We start from the raw sequence: 22,115 nt of genomic DNA, 5'->3' as shown, positions 1-22,115 counted from the left end.
CAACAAGAGCATGGATTCACAGTAGGTGACTCTGGAGGCTCCTTTCCAGCTCTAGTAGTTAGTAGTACTTTGCACCAATGTTAAGATATAAGTAGGGAAAATAATGTAAGTAGGGCATTCTGGATTATTTGGAGAATTGTCTCCTCTCTTTATTGCAAGCTCCATGGGGCAATGACATTGTCTTTTTGTGTTTAACAAAAAAATAGGCCCGCATTTTAAAAACAAAGAATTGGGAGGGGTACAGGAAAGCTGCAGTAATACTGTATTACATTGAGATTTTCAGCTCTCCAGTATGGAAGTTCACTTTCCTTCCAGGGCTCTACTCACCCTGCTTTCTGACAGCCAAGGCCAGGCCTGGCGGTGCCTGTGAGTTATGGTGAATTGGGAGTGATATCCTGATCCTCTTGGTCCTTGGGTGTTTAACTTCCTGGAGTTAAAATGCCTGTTCTTTAGTGGCACATTATCTTGTGGCAAGGTAGGCATTTATAATTTATATACTGTGTGCTGCTTAAAATAGAGACAAGAGGATAATCAGCATCCTGAATCTTCCAGTTCTCCAAAATAACATTTCTTCAGTTAAGTCTGCCTGTAGGAATTAAGATCTTCAAAGAATTAAAAAACTCTCAGTCCAGTTGTCAAGTGGGTGTGTCTATTATTTAGCCTTATAAAAGGGGGAAAGTAATTATATTTTAAAAATAAAACTGAGCTGGGTGGTGGTGGCGCACGCCTTTAATCCCAGCACTCGGGAGGCAGAGGCAGGCGGATCTTTGTGAGTTTGAGGCCAGCCTGGTCTACAAGAGCTAATTCCAGGACAGGCTCCAAAGCTACAAAGAAACCCTGTCTCGAAAAACCACTAAATAAATAAATACCTTTTTCCTACTCAAAAATCTCAAGATTTCCATCTTTGCAGTATTCAAGGAACCTGATTATAGTCAGAGAGGGTTTGGGCCAAGGTTGCAGGACAGATAGGAGAAATGCCTTGCTTGGTAAAGGACCAAAGCCAATATGCCACTTGTGTGCTGTGATCTTGGTGTCCAACCATTTGAGTTGATGACTCTGGCTGCAAACACACAGAGAGTTGGCTTTTCCTGTTGAGTATTGGAATAAGACTCTACATTCACATCTATTAAAGCTGGAAGTATGGTTCAATAGTAGGATACTTGCCTAAGAAGTGCAAGATCCTGAGGTTGATCCCTAGCACTTGGAGTGGGGGGAATGATAAAGGGATGGGCAAGATGGCTAGTTGGTAAAAACACTTACTGTACAAACCTGTCTCCAAGAGTTTGGTCCCCAGAGCCATATAGCTCCACATATTCATTTCATATACCCTACACAAACATTGAGGTCAACCATTGAGGTCGGCCTCTGGTTCCTCAGGAGCCATTCACCTTGTTCATGTTTATTTATTGGGGGTGTGTGTGATGTGAATGCCATGGTGTGTGGGTGGAGGGAGACAGGGTTTCTCTATGTAGTCCTGATTGTTCTGGAACTTGCTCTGTAGACCAGGCTGGCCTTGAACTTGGAGATCCTCCTGCCTCTGCTTCTGAAGTGCTGGGATGAAAGAACTGCACCACCATAGCTTTATACTCACTGGGACCTGGGTTCCTTTATTAGGCTGGTTGGCACCCCCACCCCCAAGATTACAAGCATGGGCCACCACAACCAACTTTTTTTTGTGTGTAGGTGTTTCAAGAGGGTTTCACTGTGTAACCCAGGCTGTCTTGGAACTCATTCTGTAGACCAGGCTGGTCTCAAGTTTACAGAGATCTGCCTCCTGAGTGCTAGAATTAAAGGCATATGCTACCACCGCTAGGCTCACATCCAGCTTTTTACATGGGTGCTGGGTTCCAACTCAGGTTCTCAGGCTTAAGTGACAAGCATTTTACTGAGCTGTCTCCTAGGAGGGTAGAGGTTTCCTGGTGAGGATGGGAGAAGAGCAGATACTTCTGTAGTCAGGTGATCTTATTATTCCCTTACATTCGCGTCTCAGGATTGCTCTTGCATATTTTTCATATGTTCATAACTCTATTCGAGTGTTTATTTGAATGTTTATTTGATACATGGGATGGCTGGGGTGGATATCCAGTAAGCAGTAGCTAAGAGGTAATATAGGAAAAACCTAATTGACTGAAATCCACTAGGTGGCAACATTTACTCAGCTGCCCTGCATTCTCTTTTCCTATGAAGATGTTTGAACTTGCTTTTTCCACCTTCACCATTGAATAGCAGAGAAAAAGAAAATGGTTTAGCAGCGATTTAAGTGTTTTTGAAAGTGAGGCTATGGAATAAACATGTCATAGTTAATTTGTATATTCATCACATGGGTTGGACACTGAGCATTTGGAATTGCTTTTTGTGCCTGTGGGCAAGTTGCTTCTGCTTGGCCCAACCAGGCATCCTGATAGAGACCTGCAACTGGCCTATCTGGTCTCTCATGGTTCTTCTGCTCTACAACTTGTGGCTTTGGTTATAATATCCGTATTTTTTTTCCTGGTAAGACTAGTCTTTAAGTTAAAAAGAGAACACTTAACCTTTTATCAAACAGCAGAGTCATGATTTAAAAAAAAAAAAAAAAAACCTCAAGCCTCGTGGTGATGGTGCATGCCTTTAATCCCAGCACTCGGAAGGCAGAGGCAGGCAGATCTCTGTGAGTTTGAGGACAGCCTGCTCTACAAGAGCTAGTTCCAGTTCCAGGACAGGCTCTAAAACTACAGCGAAACCCTGTCTCAAAAAAAAAAAATCTCAAGGGAGGTAGTGTTTCTAGCCATCTTCCTGGGCTAATTTAGGATGCTTGACTCTCCTCAATGAGGCTGCTTACTTACCAGGTTTGCTAAACTCGCAGCTTCAGGGATATTGCGATCTGTACAGAACTGTCCAAGGAGGTATTGTGTGTGCTCCGCAGCAATTGAGCCATTAAGCTCTAATTGGTATTTTCCCACTCATGGTTTTGTGTGGGAAGCTTTGAAATTATTTAGGAATTTAGTGCTCATCAGCCATTTTGGTGACAGTAGAGAGTGCTGAGAACAGTTTTGTGTATGAACTGATTATGATTTTTGCTTATAACGTCCTTCCCTGTTGGTTTGTTATATTGCAGATGAAATGGAAAGGGAAGGACCTGTTTGATTTGGTGTGCCGGACACTGGGGCTTCGGGAAACCTGGTTTTTTGGACTGCAGTACACAATCAAGGACACTGTGGCCTGGCTCAAAATGGACAAGAAGGTTGGGCTAGATCTCCATGAAACCAGTGGGGGAGGCTTGTACTTTCCAGTTGTTTTGCTTTTGTTGTTGTTTTGTTTGGTTTCTTCCTGAGCATGCACTTAGCTCATTTGCTTATTGTTGGGGTATCACAAGGACATAGTAAAGAAGGGGGCAATTTTTAATATTAAATCATATATTTAGGAAACAGGTCCTACAGGCATTTCTGCTCTCCATAGACTCTCCCAGACAAGCAGGATTCACCATGTCTAAACCTTGACCAGCTTTTCTACCCATTGTCACTACCCTGTCTGCTTTTTGGCATTATGCCCTTCCGTTATTGAACCACTAGTCAGGTTTTATGGATAACATTACTATTACCTTTCTATACTTTAAAAAAAAAAACAAAAAAACCAATTTATGTCTTTGAGAGATTCTCCTAGGGCTCATGTTCATGTTCATTTTTTTTTATTATTATTTTAAATGAGTCTTTGAGAACACCAAGACCCAACTGACTTAATCATTAACAAGACTTAAGGAATAAAGAGCCCGAGGTGACGGAGCAATGCCCATTTCCTCCTCAGAATTCTCTGGGGTTTCTTAAGCACATGAAATCTAGGTTTCTAGTAATTTGAAGGTGGCTTGGAAATGGCTATGGCTCAGGGAGGCTGCCCATTTATGGGTTCATATATTCACACAAAGACATGCCTGTCTATTTTCCTGACTACCTAACAGTGAACACAGCTGGAGAACATGGCCAAAAGACCTCTGGTTCCCAAAGTGACTCCATGTCCAATTCTGACCCTAAATGGTGCCACTGTCAATTGCCCCTAAAGTTATCTCCTGCATAATGTGATAACCAGCAAAGTCTCATCTTACTAGTGTTAAGTGAGATATTCAAATTGTGTTCACAGCATGTATGTGGTGATTGCCTTCATGCTTAGAACTCCTGATGGTTGTTAGTTTCCGTGGTCAGTCCCAATGATTAGAAACTCCAGCTGCCACAAAGAGCCAGTGCTGAGGAGGGCAACTAGATTAGACTTATTTTGAGTCCCTTGGGACTGCCACTGGAATTCAGGCAAGGCATATGGAGAATTCTGAAACACAGCAAAGCTTTCTGTGTCTTTTTATGATTCTCAGCAAAGTGAATTTTAAATCATACCTGAATGTTAGCCAAATGGATATTAGATTGGGGGCATCAGGAGTCATAGAACCTGCTGCTCAAAGGAAATAAATTATGACACATGTTAATGGAGCCTGATAGCATGTTTATGTCCTGAAATGAAATTCACTCTGGAGAGCAGATGGTCCAATCTTTTCAGAGGGTGGCGGGATTGTTAGAAGATTAAAGATAGTGGTTTACTTACTGCATGGCAAGCATTTTGTGACCATCTCTGAAAGATTCCAGGAACAAAGCATTGCCATGATGGCCATGTTTTACTTGTAGTATTCATAACATATAAATGATGTCACAAAGATCTAGTTTATTGTGTTTAAGTTGTATTCCAGGGGAACCTATTAGAGTGGTCAGAAAAAAAAAGGAATAAAGGAAGATGTTACTATTTCAGAATAAATCTTCAGTCTTTCATAAAGGATAATGCCCAAGATCTTTGAGTTATACATTCTAGTTTTATAGCTATTTTCTGTGGCTTTGACACTGCTGCTGTCTCTGTAGCTCTGTTCACCCCTTGAGTTTATTGATTGGTTTGGTTCAGAACCCCCTGTGCGAAGTGGAGATTATCTCTTGCTATGGATGGCTCTGTGAATCCTTCCAATTGTAGAAACACAACCTTTGGGAAATGGGATGCTTGTAACAAGGGAAGGGATTTCATACCTTCCCTGCAAAGCATACTCTGATGATAGTACGTGAAGAAGAGGAGCCAGCACAGCATGTCTTTTGTCTGAAATTCTGCAGGTGTTGGATCATGATGTTTCGAAGGAAGAACCGGTTACCTTTCATTTCCTGGCCAAATTTTATCCTGAGAATGCTGAGGAGGAGCTAGTTCAAGAGATCACGCAACACTTATTTTTCTTACAGGTATACTGGCTCATGCTATCTCCCCCAGTACTAAGAGGACCAATTTGAGTATGTTTACAGAAGCAGCCCAGGCCAACCCCTTGGAGTTGACCACAAATGCTTCTAAACTGCAGAAAATATTCTGCCTCCAAATAGTCAGTCCTTTTTGTTCAGTAATGGAAAATGATGAGAATTGGTGTCAGCTGGAACTGCAGAGGTGTGATGATGCAGCAGACAGAAGCAGGTTATAAACCTCCATGACCAGGGAGCCCAGTTTCTTCTAGCTAACTTGAAAGCACTCTGAGGTTATAAAGAAAAGCTTCAAAGGCTTAGCTTAGTTCCTTTAACTGCCAGCATCAAGGCAGTTCTTCTGAATGGCAGTGACTCTGGTCTGACCCTTGCCTAAGGCATTTCAGACAGCCTGCTCTGTGCTACTCTGGGTGTATATTGTCATTTCCTCCTTCACTGGAGTGCAGGCCCCTTAAAGATAGGCTCATTGAATATACAGTTGGTATTCTTAAATAATTCTTCAACCAAACTGAAGAAATTGGGTGTTCCAGAATTACAAATTGACCATCTAGGGACACAGGGAGTTGCTTCATTTAAGGATGGAAACCTTACTTTGTCAGAGAGCCTCCTCAGTTTTATGGCTATCTGTGGTGATTGATGCTGAAACTGCTTATGTGCCCCAAGGTGGCCCACTGTCTGTGATGTGTCAGATTGTAACAGCGCATTAAATGCATTGACTTCCCTGAAGTACACCTGTGATTTTTCACACAGTCCTTGTAATATGGAGCGTCTGTATTGTGTTCAGGATATAGATTGTGAACTGTGACATTACTCTGTATAATGCTGTGTTGTGTTGTATGTGTTGTTAAGAGGATCTCACTCCATAGTAAAGGCTCATATGCCTCAGCCTCTAGAATGCTGGAATGTGTGCCCCATGCCTGGCTAACTAGTTTCTTTTACAAAGGAGTTTCGTGCATGCATGCATGTGTGTTTTAGGTCAAAAGGTAGCCCTTTCAGATTTTTTGTATTTTGGTTTCTTTTTTATCTCTTTGTAAAGAAACTAGGAGATCTGAAGGCTTCGCTGCTTTAGAACATCTCAGCTTTCATTTTCACTTAGTTTAAAACCTGGGGAGAACTGAATGTGTGAATAAAGCCACATGAAGTTTCTTTGGGGTTGGGAATATAGCTCTATAGAATGCTTGCCTTGTATTCATGAAGCCTTGAGCATAGTGAGCTTTTGTAATCCATAGGAGGATCAGAAGTTCAGGGTCATCTTCAGTTACATAGAGAGCTCATGACCACCTTAAGCTACATGAGACCAGACTACCTAGTACTATAGGAATGACTTTCCTGTGAGTCCTTGAGGCAGCACCTGTCCTCCTGTGACTTTTGCTTGATTTTCCTTCATACTGAGATGTTAGATTGTTTTTGTGAGTAAGCAAGGCAACGTCTACTACTAGGAATCTGTGAAAAGAGTTGGCTTTCCTTAATGCGCCCCCACTTCATGTGGCTTTCTTGTCCTTGTGTCTTGGAACATCATACACTGCACCACTGTATAGAATTAGGTGCAGTGAGATATGTTAATTCAATATTATGGCTTAGGAATTATATTTCCTGAACCTCATGTGTACTTAAAAGTTGAATCGATCAAATTTTATTGCTTCCTTTTTCCTTAGAGCAGCACATTGAAAGAGATGACTTTTTTCTACAGTCATAATCAGTGGCCTTGGTGCCTTTTGTCTTGTATGAAGATTTGAAAGTAGCTTCCATCTCTTCTAGGACTGTGTGTGCTCCATAGGGCCCAAGACTGAGACAGAGTGCAGCCACCTTAGCCATAGCCCCCTCAGTCTCTGCTGTAATCAAGCAGATCGCATTTACTCTTCAGCCTCGACTCTGAGGAGAAGAGATGAGGGCTTTTGTGCAGCAAGCTTACTGGTAACTTCTTAGTGGCTGAACTCTCAACTGGTCTGCAACACTTAAAAAAAAAGTCTCATTTGTCAGAAAATCATTAATAGGCTGCTTTGGCAGCCCTCATTTAGAATACCCTGCAGCCGTCTGCTGTGGCCAGGCGGCACTGCTGTCTTCCAAACATGCCAACATGCCATCTCATAGTCTTCTCTCTCTCTCTCTCTCTCTCTCTCTCTCTCTCTCTCTCTCTCTCTCTCTCTCTCTCTCTCTCTCTGTCTCTCTCTCTCTCTCTCTCTCTCTCTCTCTCTCTCTCTCTCTCTCTCTCTCTCTCTCTCTCTCTCTCTCTCTCTCTTTCTCATTGCCCCTTTCAGGTGAAGAAACAGATTTTGGATGAAAAGATCTACTGCCCTCCTGAGGCTTCAGTGCTCTTGGCTTCCTATGCTGTCCAGGCCAAGGTGGGTCCAAAGAAAGAAAAATGCTGGGGCTGGAGAGATGGCTCAGAGGTTAAGAGCACTAGCTGCTCTTCCAGAGGTCCTGAGTTCAATTCCCAGCAACCACATGGTGGCTCACAACCATCTATAATGAGATCTGGTGCCTCTTCTGGTGTATATATGTTAACAGAACATTGTATGCATAATAAATAAATAAATAAATCTTTAAAAAATTCTCTTAAAAAAAAGAAAGAAAAATGCATTCTTCCTCAACATTAACGTGTCACAGCATGGCTCCAATTTTCCATTTTTTTGGATTTTGGAGACTTCAGAACAACTTGCCCGTGAAAATGAGATGTCATGAGAGTTGGGTATCTACTGTTGCTGCCTCAACTTCTGCATATTTTGTATATATGTATATTGTGTATACAAGTGACAAGCATATCGTTCTAATGACTTACAATTCATTCTAAGTGAATTCATTCAAAAAGATGAATTTTCTATGTAATCTCATTATGCGCATGTGGTTCATTACATTCATTGCATCAGCTTCATTTTATTAGTCAGGGAAAGTGAATTTATGGTCTCTAATTATGATCAAATGAGGCCTTTAGGTGAGCAGGACCCAGATTCTCTATCCAAACTCATCTTTCTAGAGAATACATTCTTAGAAGCCACACTCCTGGTGAGGCCCCAGTAAGTATACTTTGTGCATGTGGCTAGGAGCTGGGTCTGCTGAGCCTGCTGGGCCCATTGGTACTGTCTCATCAGCCTAAAGTCATTTATTCTTGTTTAGACAGAAGACCAGGAGTGGTGAGAGAGGAGTATCACTGAGTTTCTGTCCCATGTATAAGGCCTACTAGAGTGTTTCATGACCCTTGAGTTTCCCATCTCAATCACATTTTCAGATCAAAGCCAGGAATGACTTGTTTGCCATTTGGAATGGGAAAAGGGCTTCAAAGTGTGTATGCTGGTCAGGCCAGTAGAAGCACAGAGTCAGTTTAATCATTTGATGACTCATTAGTGTCTGCTGAGTAGTCACAAGGCTTGAGACATGAGGCTTGTTAACTGTCCGATGCAGGCACTAGAGCAAGTTCTGCCCTCAGTGATTCTCCAAGGTCTTTGGCACCTTCATGGGTGAGGCTAGAGACAGAATCTATGGCTTTGGAGTTATATTTTATACCTTCCTTGAGAAAGGAATAATTGAGAAAACAGAAAATGGGCTGTGGTTCAAGTAAAGCATATGCCCCTTTTATGCTTTGATCAAGAATATTAGTAACAGGAAAAATATATCCTTTCAGTCCTAACAGTGACAAAGCAGTCATCATTACTTTCATTAAATCCATGTACTTCTTGGCTCAGAGTTGAGCTCCCTTTTTGCATGTTTTCTTCTATTTGAAACCCAACCAAGCTCTCAAGGATATTACCTTAGTCTCAAAGGCTATGGGTTTTGGGTCACAAATTCAAAGGCCACTTATTTCGGAGCAGAGGGGTGGGATCGTTTTCAAGGAACCAGCAGATGTTTGCTTGAACAGATTTCACTGCAGGAAAGCCCTACTTATTTGGCTTCTGCCAATTTGGAGATGAAAGTGATTCACAGACAACATATGTGGTTCATATGGAGGTGGGTGCTCGAACTATTTTTTCCGGTGTTAAATTTAGGAATCTTACAAATACAGGTAATCTCTAGCTTTTAAAGTCTGTATTCAGGCTAGGTGTGGTAGTGCACACCTTTAGTACTAGACAGGGCAGTCAGATCCCTGTGAGTTCCAGGCCAGCAAGGGCTGTATAGTGAGGCCCTGTTTGCATTCAGGAAATCGTGGTACCAGCTTCTCAGACTGCTGGTTAATAGTGAGCAGATATGTAGGATGAGCCTTATCTATAATGTTTATCAAAGTGTTCAACAGACTATTTTACAAGATACCTCATGTAGTATTTTTTGGAAGCCAAAGCTTATGCTTGTTTTCCTGCTTACAGAATTAAAGGTTAGAAAAGATGAATGAGCTGGGCGTAGTGGTACACACCTTTAATCCCACCACTTGGGAGGCAGAGGCAGGAGGATCTCTGTAAATTCAAGGCCAGCCTGGACTATAATAGTGAGTTCCAGGACAGCCAGAGCTACACAGAAAAACCCGTCTTGAAGAAAAACAAAACAAACAAAAAAGATTAGTGTTTTGTTCAGGGTCACAATGCTTTTATGTTATTTCTATACTTATGAAATGTACAAGCCACTTGTTTTGTTGTGTTTTATTTTCTTGGTACAGGGGACAAAACCCAAAGCCCAACATGTGAGGCAAGTGCTCTACCATACATGCCTCTTCGTGAAGATTAAAACAGTGGGGTGAAGGGTGGAGCCAGGCTGGAAACCCAGGTGTCCAGGCTGCCTGACCCAGCACTCTGTCCCTGCCCCTTCACTGTCTAGTGAAGTTTGTGGAGGTCAGACGTGAACTCACTAAATTCTAGTTTCATTTACAAGATGATCACTGGGACTGGAGAGATGGCTCAGTGGGTAAAAGCATTGTCTGCTCTTACAGAGGACCCAAGTTCAATTTCTAACATCCACACACAGCTCACCATTGTCTGTAGCTCTAACTCCAGGGGATCTTACACCTTCACACAGACATACATGAAGACAAAGTACCAGTGCACTTAAAATATAAACAAACAAATAAAAACAACTTGATGGTAGGATGCTCATTATTAATATATTAATTTTACCAATTCATAAGCAGATCTTCCTATTCACTGATGTCTTTTTTTTCTTTTTCTTTTCTTTTTTTTTTTATTTTGGTGTTTTGAGACAGGGTTTCTCTGTAGTTTTGGAGCCTGTCCTGGAACTAGTTCTTGTAGACCAGGCTGGCCTTGAACTCACAGTGATCTGCCTGCCTCTGCCTCACAAGTGCTGGGATTAAAAGCGTGCGCCGCCACCACCCAGCATCACTGATACCTTCTTAAATGTTTTAAGTTTTTATAATGTAAATATTTCACTTGTTTGGCTAGAGTTACACCAGGATATTTTACATGATTTGTGACTACTGCAAAAGCTGTCATTTTACTGATTTCCTTCTTGGTCCATTTGCATATAGGGTTGTGAGTTAACATTGTATTCATCTACTTGAATAAAAGTTTTTATCAGTAGGAGTTTCCTGGTGGAATGTTTAGGGTCATAATGTATACTATCATGTCATTTTCAAATAAATACACTTTGACTTCTTACTTTGCAAAAACAAACAAACAAACAAAAACCCAACTTGAACTTTTAGGTAATCCAGACTTGTTCCTTTCATTATGTACAGTTTGTTTTCTTCCTAGCCATTCTGAAACAGAAAGAAACTCTAGAAATCTGGAGAAGTGAAACTGAGCTCATTAACACATGGAACATAATTGTGTGCAAATGTATTCATTACAGTATTTCAGCTGTTGGGATGATATAGACACACTTAATCCCACAGCATAAAGAAACAATTAACTTCAAAATATAAATACAAATATTAATCACATGGTTCAGTCAACAAGAACCATATTTCTTGGTTCTTGTTTGAGTTATGCTAGAATCAAAAGAATAGATCAGTCACATGACAAGCAAAGCCATCTTGCAGTTTTTAAGCTACCTGTTGATTTTATATGTACGATTTAGTGTTTCAAGTGTGTTTTTCTTTCTTTCTGAAATATGTTTGTACTGAAAATTACTAGGAGAGAATAAGGTATCATTCATGAAACTTTGTGCTGCCTGTAGGCTCTTTCCGAAGGAAGAAAAGAGTAGTGTGAGATGGAGCTGGAGCGATGGCTCAACAGCTAAGAGTGCTCACTACTGTTCTTGAGTCAGACCTGGATCTGCTTCTCAGCAGTTTACAGCTTACCTGTAACTCCAGTTCTGGGGCATTCAGTGCCCTCTTCTGGTCTCTGAGGGCTCCTGCACACACGTGGTACACATATGCACACATGTGGTACACATATACTCACACACAAATGCTCACACGCATACACATAAATTAAAAATAAATAAGTCTGCCCAGGCTTTGTGGTGCGTGCCTTTAATCCCAGCACTTGGGAAGCAGAGGCAGGAGAATCTCTGAGTGTTGAGGCCAGCACTTGCCTAGTTTCAGGTCTGCCGGGTCTACATACAGAGACCTTGTCTCAAAAAGAAAACAAACAAAACCAAAAAACCAGTGAGAGAAGCTTAGTGTTTCTTACTCTAAAGAGTCAGGGACAGTGGTTAAATGCAGTTCAGTAAGAAACTGAGTACTTATAAAACACGTACAGTGGCAAGAGCTGAAGACAAAAGCCCTTTAGGGAGCAGATCATGAAAGGTCTTCCCATTAGCCCATGGGTGCTGCTGAGCCAATAAAGGGTTTATATTTTGCACAGAACCTACGCAAAGAACAGATAGATCAGTGCCCAGTGTGACACCACAAGCCTTTAATTCTGGCATTGGGGAGGTAGAGGTAGATGGGTCTGTGAATTTAAGGCCAGCCTGGGCTATATAGAAAATTCTAGACCAGCCAAGGCTACAGAGTGAGACAAGTCTAGAAACAGTGAGGGAGATCTCTAGAAAGTTGTAGTGGTTGTCCTAGTCAGAGACTGTGAGGTTCCCACCTTGGGTAATAATGGATATGTCAAGGAGGTGACTGGAGATGTGGCCTAGTTAGTAGTACTTGCCTAACATGCACCTAGCAACATACGAATGGAAAGTGGTGGTACATGTGTATAATCATGGAGGCAGAGTCCAACTTCCAGAACTGAAGTTCAGACCATCCTCTGTTATATAGGAAGCTGAATTCAAGGTCATCCTGCACTACGTGAGACCCTGTCTCAAAACCAGAACAGTCCAGGCGTAGTGACACATACCTTTAATTCCAGCACTAGCGAGGCCAAGGCAGACTGATCTCTGAGCTCAAGACCTGCCCACCTGGTCTACCTAGTGAATTCTAGGCCAGCCAGAACTACACAGTGGGACCGTGTCAGAAAAACTCAGTAAATTTCATGTAGGTAAATTTTTCCTCAAATAATGCCTCTAGAAGTATGTTCTGATCTAACTTCCAGCAGCAGCATGTGAGAACACCTGCTTTTGTATATCCTTCACAACAATGGAAATGATCAGTCTTCTGAAGTTTCGCTGTCCTGTTTCAGAAAAACAGTGGGTTTTGTTTTTTATTTTTGTTTTTTTAAATGTATTGATTTGCAATGGGACTAAGCATCTCCAGGGTTAACTGGCCATTTGTTCTTTTTTACTCTGCAGTGACTGTTTATGACTTGCCCCTTTTCTGCTATGTTCTTGTCTTTGTCTTATTGATTTATAGGAGCTCATCTATGGAGATGGCAACCTTTGTCTGCTATTCTGTGTCAGTCTTGAGAATGACTTCACCAACCACTATTGTTCCCACCCTCTCTTGCCTGGTACTTTTATGGATTTTTGTTTATAGGTTTATATCCTTGATTCATATGGAATTTAGTGACTATATGTAATAGATATCTATTTTACACAGATGGTTACAATGAAAAGAAGAGAAAATATATAAACTGGGCATGGTGGCACACGCCCTCAATCCCAGCACTCAGGAGTTTGAGGCCAGCCTGGTTTACATAGTGAGCTCTAGGACAGCCAGGGTTACACAGAGAAACCATGTTTCAAAAAAAAAAATAGAAAGAAAAGAGGGAGGGAGGGAGGGGGAGGAGAGAGAGAGAGAGAGAGAGAGAGAGAGAGAGAGAGAGAGAGAGAGAGAGAAGAAATGTCAAACTTTTGTTTATTAGAACCCATTTAGAACATTTGGTCTGATTTTTCCATTGCATACAGAGATGAAATCAATACCCAGAAAGACTCCTTTTAGCTTAGGCTTTTCAGATGACTTGGCCCTAGCTCCTTGGGAGTCTGAGGCAGAAGAATTGCTCAAACTCAGGAGTTTGAGGCTAGCCTGGGCAACATAGGAGAAGATACCCACACACCTAGAAGTTGATATTTTAAAAGAATTAATTAGGTATTTATGTATTATTGTGTGTGTGCCTGCCATAGCGCGCATATGGAGGTCAGAGGACTACTCAGAAGAGTCAGTTCTCTCCGCTGCACCATGTGGGTCCTGGGACTTGAACTCAGGTCGTCAGACTCAACAATAGGCACGTTTACCTGTTGAGGCATCTCACAGACGCATGATGGTTTTTGTTTTTTTGTTTGTTTGTTTTTTCAATATTTAAAAATTACATTTATTTTTTTCATTTGGCAGGGGTGAGGGTGTGATGAGATGCAACTCTTAGCAAGACGTGGATGTAGAGGTCCTCTAGAGGACAACTTCCATGAGTTAGTTCTCTCCTTCCATCATGGGTTCCTGGGATAGAACTTAGGTCATTAGACTCAGCAGCAAGAATTTAACTGCTGAGCTATATCACAAGCCCTTGGAGGCAGGGTTTCTCTGTGTAGCTTTGAAACCTGTCCTGGCACTAGCTCTTATAGACCAGACTGGCCTCAAACTCACAGAGATCCGCCTGCCTCTGCCTCCCGAGTGCTGGGATTTAAGGCGTGCGCCACCGCTGCCCGGCTGAAAATTTTTTTAATTAGTTATTTTTATGTGTATGGGTATTTTACCTGCATGTATGTCTATGTACCATGTGCATGCAATGTCCAAGGAGACCAGAAGAGGGCATCAGATATCCTGAAACTGGAGTTATAGATGGTTATCATTCACTATATGGGTGCTAAGAATCAAACCCAGGTCTTGTACAAGAACAGCAATTTTATCTTAATTGTCAGTTTTTCAAAGTGATGATATTTTCTTGATTTGTTTTAATTCTAAAAATTGAACATGGGTCTCTTGCATGCTAAGCTACATCACTGATCTACATCCCCAGTCTTCCCTTTCTTGCATTTAAATTTAAGATGTTTATAAGGGGCAGTATAAAAACAGGTTTTGTAGGCTCTGAAATTTAGGCAATTTAGGAGTTTTTCTTTAATACAGGAATACCAAATGATGAATATAAGATTGCGTACACACCCACAAAGCTACAGAGCTTTGAGACTTCAGCTTTCTTACTTTCACAGTAATTTCACCTTGATCTTATCATAATGCTTCTGTTATATAAAAAAATGAGGCATAAGCTGGGCGGTGGTGGCGCACGCCTTTAATCCCAGCACTCGGGAGGCAGAGGCAGGCGGATCTCTGTGAGTTCAAGGTCAGCCTGGTCTACAAGAGCTAGGTCCAGGACAGGCTCAAAAAAAAAAAAAAAAAAAAAAAAAACTGCAGAGAAACCCTGTCTTGAAAGAAAAAAAAATGAGGCATAGTTATTTCCGTCTGTAGTGTGATATGGCTTTCTCCTACATTTACTGTCACAACACCAGCATTTTCCCCTTTGTTTTTTAAATAGACATTTAGATAGACACCAAGGTAGCTTTAATACTGTGAGTGGCATTAGTTCAGTGAAGGAGCTCTTGCAGCAGAATCTTCACTGCCTTTGCATTGCTCAGATGTAATATATTTGATCAGTGTAGTAGCTGGGAGCTTGGTATAATTTAATAATGGGGGTCGTTAATCTTGCAAGCTTCTGAGACCTGAATTTACAGCTTTAACTTTGCATATATGCTTAGTTTTGTATTAAAATTTGGTTGGCAAGTGTTGAAAAGCTTGCAAATACAACTAACATGGCTTTCAGTCATCTCTATGAAGTCTTCAGAAACAAAGGTCGCCATAATGCTCATGCCTGACGTTCACCAGGGTCCAGCACCACCGCAGAATGCTCACCTGGGTTTCTTTACAGTTTGTTCCTTGCTTTCCAGGTGAGGATGCTGTGGCTTAAGAAAGGATGCCTTGTTTAAAGACCTCTGTAGCAGCCCTCTAGTGGTCTCTTCAGGGTACTCCAGGACCAGTGCTCTCATTTAAGAAAACTTAGACTTGGAGAGATTTGATCTTTTCTCTTTTAAATTTTTTATAAAAAATTATTTGTTCTTAGCTGGGCAGTGGTGGCACACACCTTTAATCCGGCACTTGGGAGGCAGAGGCAGGTGGATCTCTGTGAGTTAGAAAACAGCCTGATCTACAGAGCAAGTTCCAGCACAGGCTCCTAAAAGCTACACACAGAAACCTTGTCTCAAAAACAAACAAACAAAAACATAAACAAACAAACAAACAAATGGTTCTTAATTTATTTGTATGAATGTTTTACGTTGTGTATATATGTGTATTGTGTGCATGCCTGGTCCCACAGAGGCCAGTATAGGGAGCTAACTTCCCTGGAGCTGTTGTTGCAGATGAACCAGGCTTGAGTCTCAGTACCCATGTGGTGGCTCACAGCCAGCTGTAACTCCAGTTCCCAGGGATCTGATGTCTTCTTTTGACCTCTAAAGACAGCAAGCACACACATGGGACATAGACATACAATGTGCAGGTGAAACACTAATACACATAAAATGAAATAAAACTTTTAATTAAAGAAAAGAGAGCTATAAAACACTGGACTGCTGAGGTGGTTCATTGGGTAAAGGTACTTGCTGCCAAACCTTCCAACCTGAGCTGGACTGCTGGAATTCACATGGTGGAACGAAAGGACTGACTCCACATGAGCACTGAGGTATTGTAGTCTCGCCCAAATAAGTAGATGTAAAAGAGAGAGAACCCATTGATTGCTGACTGCTAAAAGATAGATTTTGTGCATATATTTCTGTCTCTCGCATATTTATTTTTATTTTACTTTGAGGCAATGTCTCACTATGTAACCCTGACTGACCTCAAACTCATAGCTGCCTCTGCCTCTCAAGGGCTGGGACTAAAGGTGTGCACCACCGTGCTTAACCACAGTCTCTTTTTATACTTGGGACTGGGGCTTAAACCTAGGGCTTTGCTGGGCGGTGGTGGCGCACGCCTTTAATCCCAGCACTCGGGAGGTAGAGGCAGGCGGATCTCTGAGTTCGAGGCCAGCCTGGTCTACTAGAGCTAGTTCCAGGACAGGCTCTAGAAACTACAGGGAAACCCTGTCTCGAAAAAACCAAAAAAAAACAACAACAAAAAAAAAAAACCTAGGGCTTTATGCATACTAGGCAAGTGTTGGGCCACTGAGCATCATCCCCACCCCGTTCTTTGATTTGGGATGATTCTCTGGTCTGACCTAAGTTTTCTAGAAAACAAAGGAGTATTTTTTTAAAAAAGAGAATAAATATCTAAGTTGTTTCCCCTGGAGGAGAAATGTAGATTGCAAGCCCCACTAGTTCCCAGCTCTATAGCTTTGGCTGTATCAGTTTTTTTTTCTTTGTGCAGTAGGAATGACAGAGAATATTGATAGCAGATCTTCCAAAAGCAATTTTCAGAGCCTTGAGCAAAAATACTAAAAATATTGCCTGCAGTATTCCCTGGTCCCACCTAGCAATTGGCTCCAATTACCAGTCACTTAGAGGCATTTGTAGGTAAGGCTCTTATCACACACTGCTAATCACAATTACCAGTCACTTAGAGGCATTTGTAGGTAAGGCTCTTATCACACACTGCTAATCACAACTTTGACAGTTGCATTTTGTTGTTTCCATTCCAACGCTAATATTTGGAAATGACTGCTTTCTTTGAGGGTTAGGAAACAGACTATTTCCATACAAATGTCACATTCTTATTAGCACATCAGCCATCCATCCCTTATGAGATTTTGCAACTCTGTTCATAGATATAATCAGCTTTGTATTTTCATTCAAGGATAACAAACTGGCAAGGTTGAAATCTTGTCATCAGAATTGAATTGCTCCCTGGAACTGGAAGGAGAGACCAACTGAGTTGAGCCTTGTTCAGAAATGACAATAGTCTTTAGAATCTTGATCACACGATCTCTTTTCTTTTCCTTCCAGTATGGTGACTATGACCCCTCTGTGCATAAACGAGGATTTTTAGCCCAAGAGGAATTGCTTCCAAAAAGGGTAAGAAATCAGTTTCTCTTTGGGAAAACAGCAAATGTGGCTGGATGAAAGCCTCTGAATGACTTGAAGGAGTGTTGGAAGTACAAAGCCAGCTAATTTACATAGTTCATAATCTTGAAAAGAGCATGGACTCTTGGTTAAGCATATTTACTTGTTAGTGTGTGTGTTGTGTTGTGCGTGCCTGTGAGTATGCAGGTATATGAGTCTTTTAACACATGCAGAGGCCAGAGCAGGACTTCAGGTGTCTTCCTCTATTTATTCTCTCTTTGTTATGTCATGAGACAAGGTCTCTCAGCTGGAAGCTTCCATTTAACTAAACTGGCCAGGCAGTGAACATTCCAGATCTACCTGTCTCTACCCCTTAGTGCTTTGGTTACAGGCATGTAGTTACAATCATGCCTGCCCTTTTTATGTTTTTTTTTATGTTTTTATTTTTTGATGGTTTTTTGTTTGTTTGTTTCAAGACAGGGCTTCTTTGTGTAATAGCTTTGGCTGTCCTGGAACTTGCTCTGTAGACCAAGCTGTTCTGGAACTCACAGAGATCCACCTGCCTCTGCCTCCTGAGTGCTGGGACTAAAGGCATGTACCACCACCACCCAGCTTATTCCTTAAAATTTTTGTTTTTGTTTTTTGGGACAGGGTTTCTCTGTGTTACAGCCTTGGCTGTCCTGGAACTCACTTTGTAGACTAGGCTGGCCTTGAACTCACTGAAATCCACCTGCCTCTGCCTCCCGTGGAATTAAAGGTGTGCACCACCACCACCACCCAGCTCCTTGAGAATTTTATGCAATATATTTTGATCATATTCTTTCTCCTCCCCCACCTCCTCCTATATCCCTCCACTTCCCTGCACAGCCAACTTTATGTTTTTTTCCCTCTCTTAAACAACAACAGAAACCACTAAAAGTAGTGGATTCCAATTTGTGTTAGCCATCTACTCCTGAGTGTGCTGCCTGGGGTGTGGTCGACATATCCTGTGGTCATTCTACTTGAAGAAAATTGATTTTCCTTCTCCCAGGAGCTATCAATTCCTAATATCTTCTCCTGTCATTACTGGGGATTCAAACTCAAGTCCACATGTTTGCAGAGCAAGCACTTTTACCTACTGAGCTTTCTTTCTAGCTCCTATTATTATTTTTTGAGACAGGCTCCTGTTCTGTAGTCCAGGCTGGTCTTGAACTCACTACCCTCTGCCTCAGTCTCCGAGAACTAGATTTACAGGTGTATATACCACTGCACTTGATCAAGCATATGAAAAGCAAAAGATGCTGCTGCACATATGGTTCATGCCTGAACTCCCAGTCGTTAAGAGGCAGAGAGAGGCAAGAGAATCATAAGGTTAAGGCCGGCTTGAACTACAGAGTGAGATTCAGTCTCAAAATGAGAAAATGCAAGAGTTTGTGGAATTAATGTCGAATTGCTAGGAAGTGTGTGGCAGATAGATTATTTTTATGGTGTGGCAATTTCTAAAGGTGGTTGAGTGGCATTGACTTAAAGGAGCCTTGAGATCTTGTGTTCTCTGCAGAATTGAGCTGTTTGGGATGGAGAAGATGAGGTAGAGGGGGCTTTTAATCCTCTTGTTCATCTCATTAGACACAGAAGCAGCCTTTGGCTGCTTCCCTTCTTAAAGCCCTGCTTATCATCTGTCACTGGGTAATAAAGGCTTCCCCAACCCTTCCCTGCCTTTACCTCTCCCTGATGGCTTCTCTGCAGTTGAAGGCCAGCGTGAGTAAGCACTGCTTTACTGTCAGAGGTGGTCCCTGAGATGAACACCCTGGCAGCCCAGGAGTGCAGTTAGGATTGAGGAATGCTGCAGCTTGCAGGTTGATCCTCCAGTGGAATGGTGCTTGTGTATACACCCACTTCTGTGTGTGACTCTTCCTGCATGCAGCTTTTTAAAAATAGCTTTGCTGTTTTGTAAAAATGAACCATAATTATAAAAATGGCAAACAATATCCAGACTTGCTTTGCATGTGGATTTTCTCTTGCTGTCTTTTTGGTAGGTGATAAATCTATATCAGATGACTCCGGAAATGTGGGAGGAGAGAATTACTGCTTGGTACGCGGAGCACCGGGGCAGAGCCAGGTAAAGCTGCTTCATCCTTGTTTACATTTCTTCATACCTTCCCCCCTTTAAAGAACTATAAAACTAGGACATGCTTGTAGGACAAAATGCAGTTCTGAAGTATATAAAAAGAAAAGCGAGAACTGGGAATAATGTTGGTCTTCAGTTTCATGTGCATCCTTGTTGTTGTACTATAAAAATGACATATGATAATCTGGGCATGTAGCTCAGTAGTAGAGTGCTTGCCTAGAATGTGTAAGACTCTGGGTTGAAAAACAAATTTATAATTTAATTAATTAAAAGTGGTCTTGTGCTCTGCCTATCAGGGTATCCAAGTCTGATACATTCACTGGCAGTTTAGTTTAACATTCTGTCTGAAGGCCCTTTGTTTTTATATTCAGGCCTACATTGATGGCATTTATAATATCTGAATGCTTTTCACTTTTACTCTGCAATGTATAATTTTATGTTGTTACATAATTGCATAAGACTTGAGGGTAGATTCTTGGAGGAGAGTTAGTGATCAAAGAACACGAACACTTTGTGTTTTGACAGGTGAAACTAAATTACTTTCTAAATAATTGTAATCGGGCAGGGGTGGCACACACTTTTAATCCCAGCACTCTGGAGGCAGAGAAAGGTGGATCTCTGAGTTTGAGACCAGCCTGGTCTACACAGCGAGTTCCAGGACAGCCATAGCTATTAACACAGTGAAATCCTGTCTTGAAAAACATACAAACAGACAAAATAATAATATGAATAAATAAAAATTTGCGCCTTTTGGCACATGTCCATCACCAGTGTTAGTAAAATGTTCCCACTACCCTAGGTTTCTTTCAGTATTTTTTATTCAACCTACAGTTTTACTAAATTAAAATTAAAATACAAAAATTTGTAGTTTGGGGGCTGGAGAGATGGTTCAGTGATTAAGAGCATTGCCTGCTCTTCCAAAGGTCCTGAGTTCAGTTCCCAGGGACCACATGGTGGCTCACAACCATCTGTAATGGGGTCTGGTGCCCTCTTCTGGCCTGCAGGCATACACACAGACAGAATATTGTATACATAATAGATAAATTAAAAAAATTGTAGTTTGTTTTAAGTATTTCTTTGGTAGCTTTAGATGTTGGTCATCTTTCAGTTAGCCCTCACCCTAATCCTTCAAATCAGCTTCCTACAATATTTTTTGTTTGTTGTGTGTATATGGATGATTCCCTATATGTATGTCAGTGTACCGTGTCCGGTGCCTGGTGTGCATGTCTGGTGCCTTCGGATGCCAGAAGGTGGAGTTACAGATGGTTTGGGGGCACTATGGGTGCTAGGAATTAAACGGGGGTCCCCTAGAAGAGTAGTCAATGCTCTTAACTACTGAGGTATCTCTTTTGTTTATACCCACAAAATGGACAGATCATAAGTATACTGTTTAATCATTTATCACAAAAAGATAAGAAATAGCCCATGACTTTCTCCCCAGAGATAACTAGTTTTCCAGTTTCTTTCTTTCTTTTTTTTTTTTTTAATGGTCAAAGTCTTACTATGTAGCTCTTGCAGTCCTGGAACTTGCTATGTATTTCAGGCTGGCCTACACTCACAGAGGTCCACCTGCCTCTACTCAGTGTTGAAATTAAAGGCTTGTGCCATCACACCTAATTCAGTTTCTCAATTTCTAATTAGTGTTCCCATAGACTAGTGTTGCCCGTTGGGTTTTTTTTTTATTTACCATTGTTATATTTCTAGTCTGTAGTGCTGAGGATCAAGTACAGGGTCTCTCACATGCTGGGCAGCTGATTATTCTATCACTGAGCTGCATCTGTAGTCTACCATCGTCCATTTTAAACTTTAGATAAATGCACCAATTTCTATATTAAGTGGTTTTTTTTCTCAAGATCATCTTGTGAGATTTGAGTACATGGCATGTAGCAATAATTTCCCCATTTTCATGTCTGTGCAGAATTCCAGTATATTAGTATAACAGATTATTTATCCATTCTACTGTTGAAGGACTCTTGAGTTGTTGGGTTGTTTCTTGGTTTTTGCTGTTAGAGGTAATGTTGAACAGTTTCCCAAAGTAATTGAATCAATTTACATCAGCAGTGTGTGTGATTTCTGGTTCTTCCACCTGCTTGCCAACACTTGGCATTCTCTCAGGGTGAATTTTTAAAATCCATCTGAGAGTGTTTTGAGATGAGAGAGAGAGAGAGAGAGAAGGACAAGGACAAGGTCATAGGGAAGCTTGAGTTGAATTACTTCAATACATTTAACTATTGGGGAGTTTTCTGCAAGTCACTGCTGCTTCCAGAGCTTGCTTTAAGTTTGAGTTATAACACAAAATATTCATCCACTGTCCTGGGTTTCATGGCTCAGATAGTTCTTGCCTTAACCTTCAACAGTAACCCCTTTGTCTCTTAACCCCAAGAGACAAAGTCGGGAAAGTAGAAGCTGTCATAGTGTGTAGAAAAGCTTGTTCATTCCTAAAACTTCTAGGTTAAGAAAGTGCACAGAGATAAAGCAGCAGCTTAAATAATTCATCTGAGGTTGAAAATAACACACCATGGCTTTGGTTTTTCTTTTTACTATTGCAAAGGATGAAACTCAGCTGTGCACATGCTGAG

General features: G+C 41.4%; 1 protein-coding gene across 5 annotated transcripts in view; it reads left to right on the top strand.

The window, feature by feature from the left end:
• The window catches only part of Nf2 (neurofibromin 2), a 94,093-nt gene that overhangs the window by 30,882 nt on the left and 41,096 nt on the right, over positions 1 to 22,115 (top strand). For all 5 annotated transcript variants that reach the window (XM_038318997.2, XM_038319004.2, XM_038318978.2 and 2 more), the window contains exons 2-6: positions 3,095 to 3,220; positions 5,112 to 5,234; positions 7,502 to 7,585; positions 17,373 to 17,441; positions 19,445 to 19,527. In XM_038318997.2, the coding sequence (XP_038174925.1) occupies positions 3,095 to 3,220; positions 5,112 to 5,234; positions 7,502 to 7,585; positions 17,373 to 17,441; positions 19,445 to 19,527 (485 nt within the window). The remainder of the gene's footprint in view (positions 1 to 3,094; positions 3,221 to 5,111; positions 5,235 to 7,501; positions 7,586 to 17,372; positions 17,442 to 19,444; positions 19,528 to 22,115) is intronic.

Source organism: Arvicola amphibius, chromosome 1 (genome assembly GCF_903992535.2).
Source record: "Arvicola amphibius chromosome 1, mArvAmp1.2, whole genome shotgun sequence".
Lineage (NCBI taxonomy): Eukaryota > Metazoa > Chordata > Mammalia > Rodentia > Cricetidae > Arvicola > Arvicola amphibius.
The sequence above is the reverse complement of the archived record's forward strand: the minus strand, read 5'-3'. Positions and strand labels throughout refer to the sequence as shown.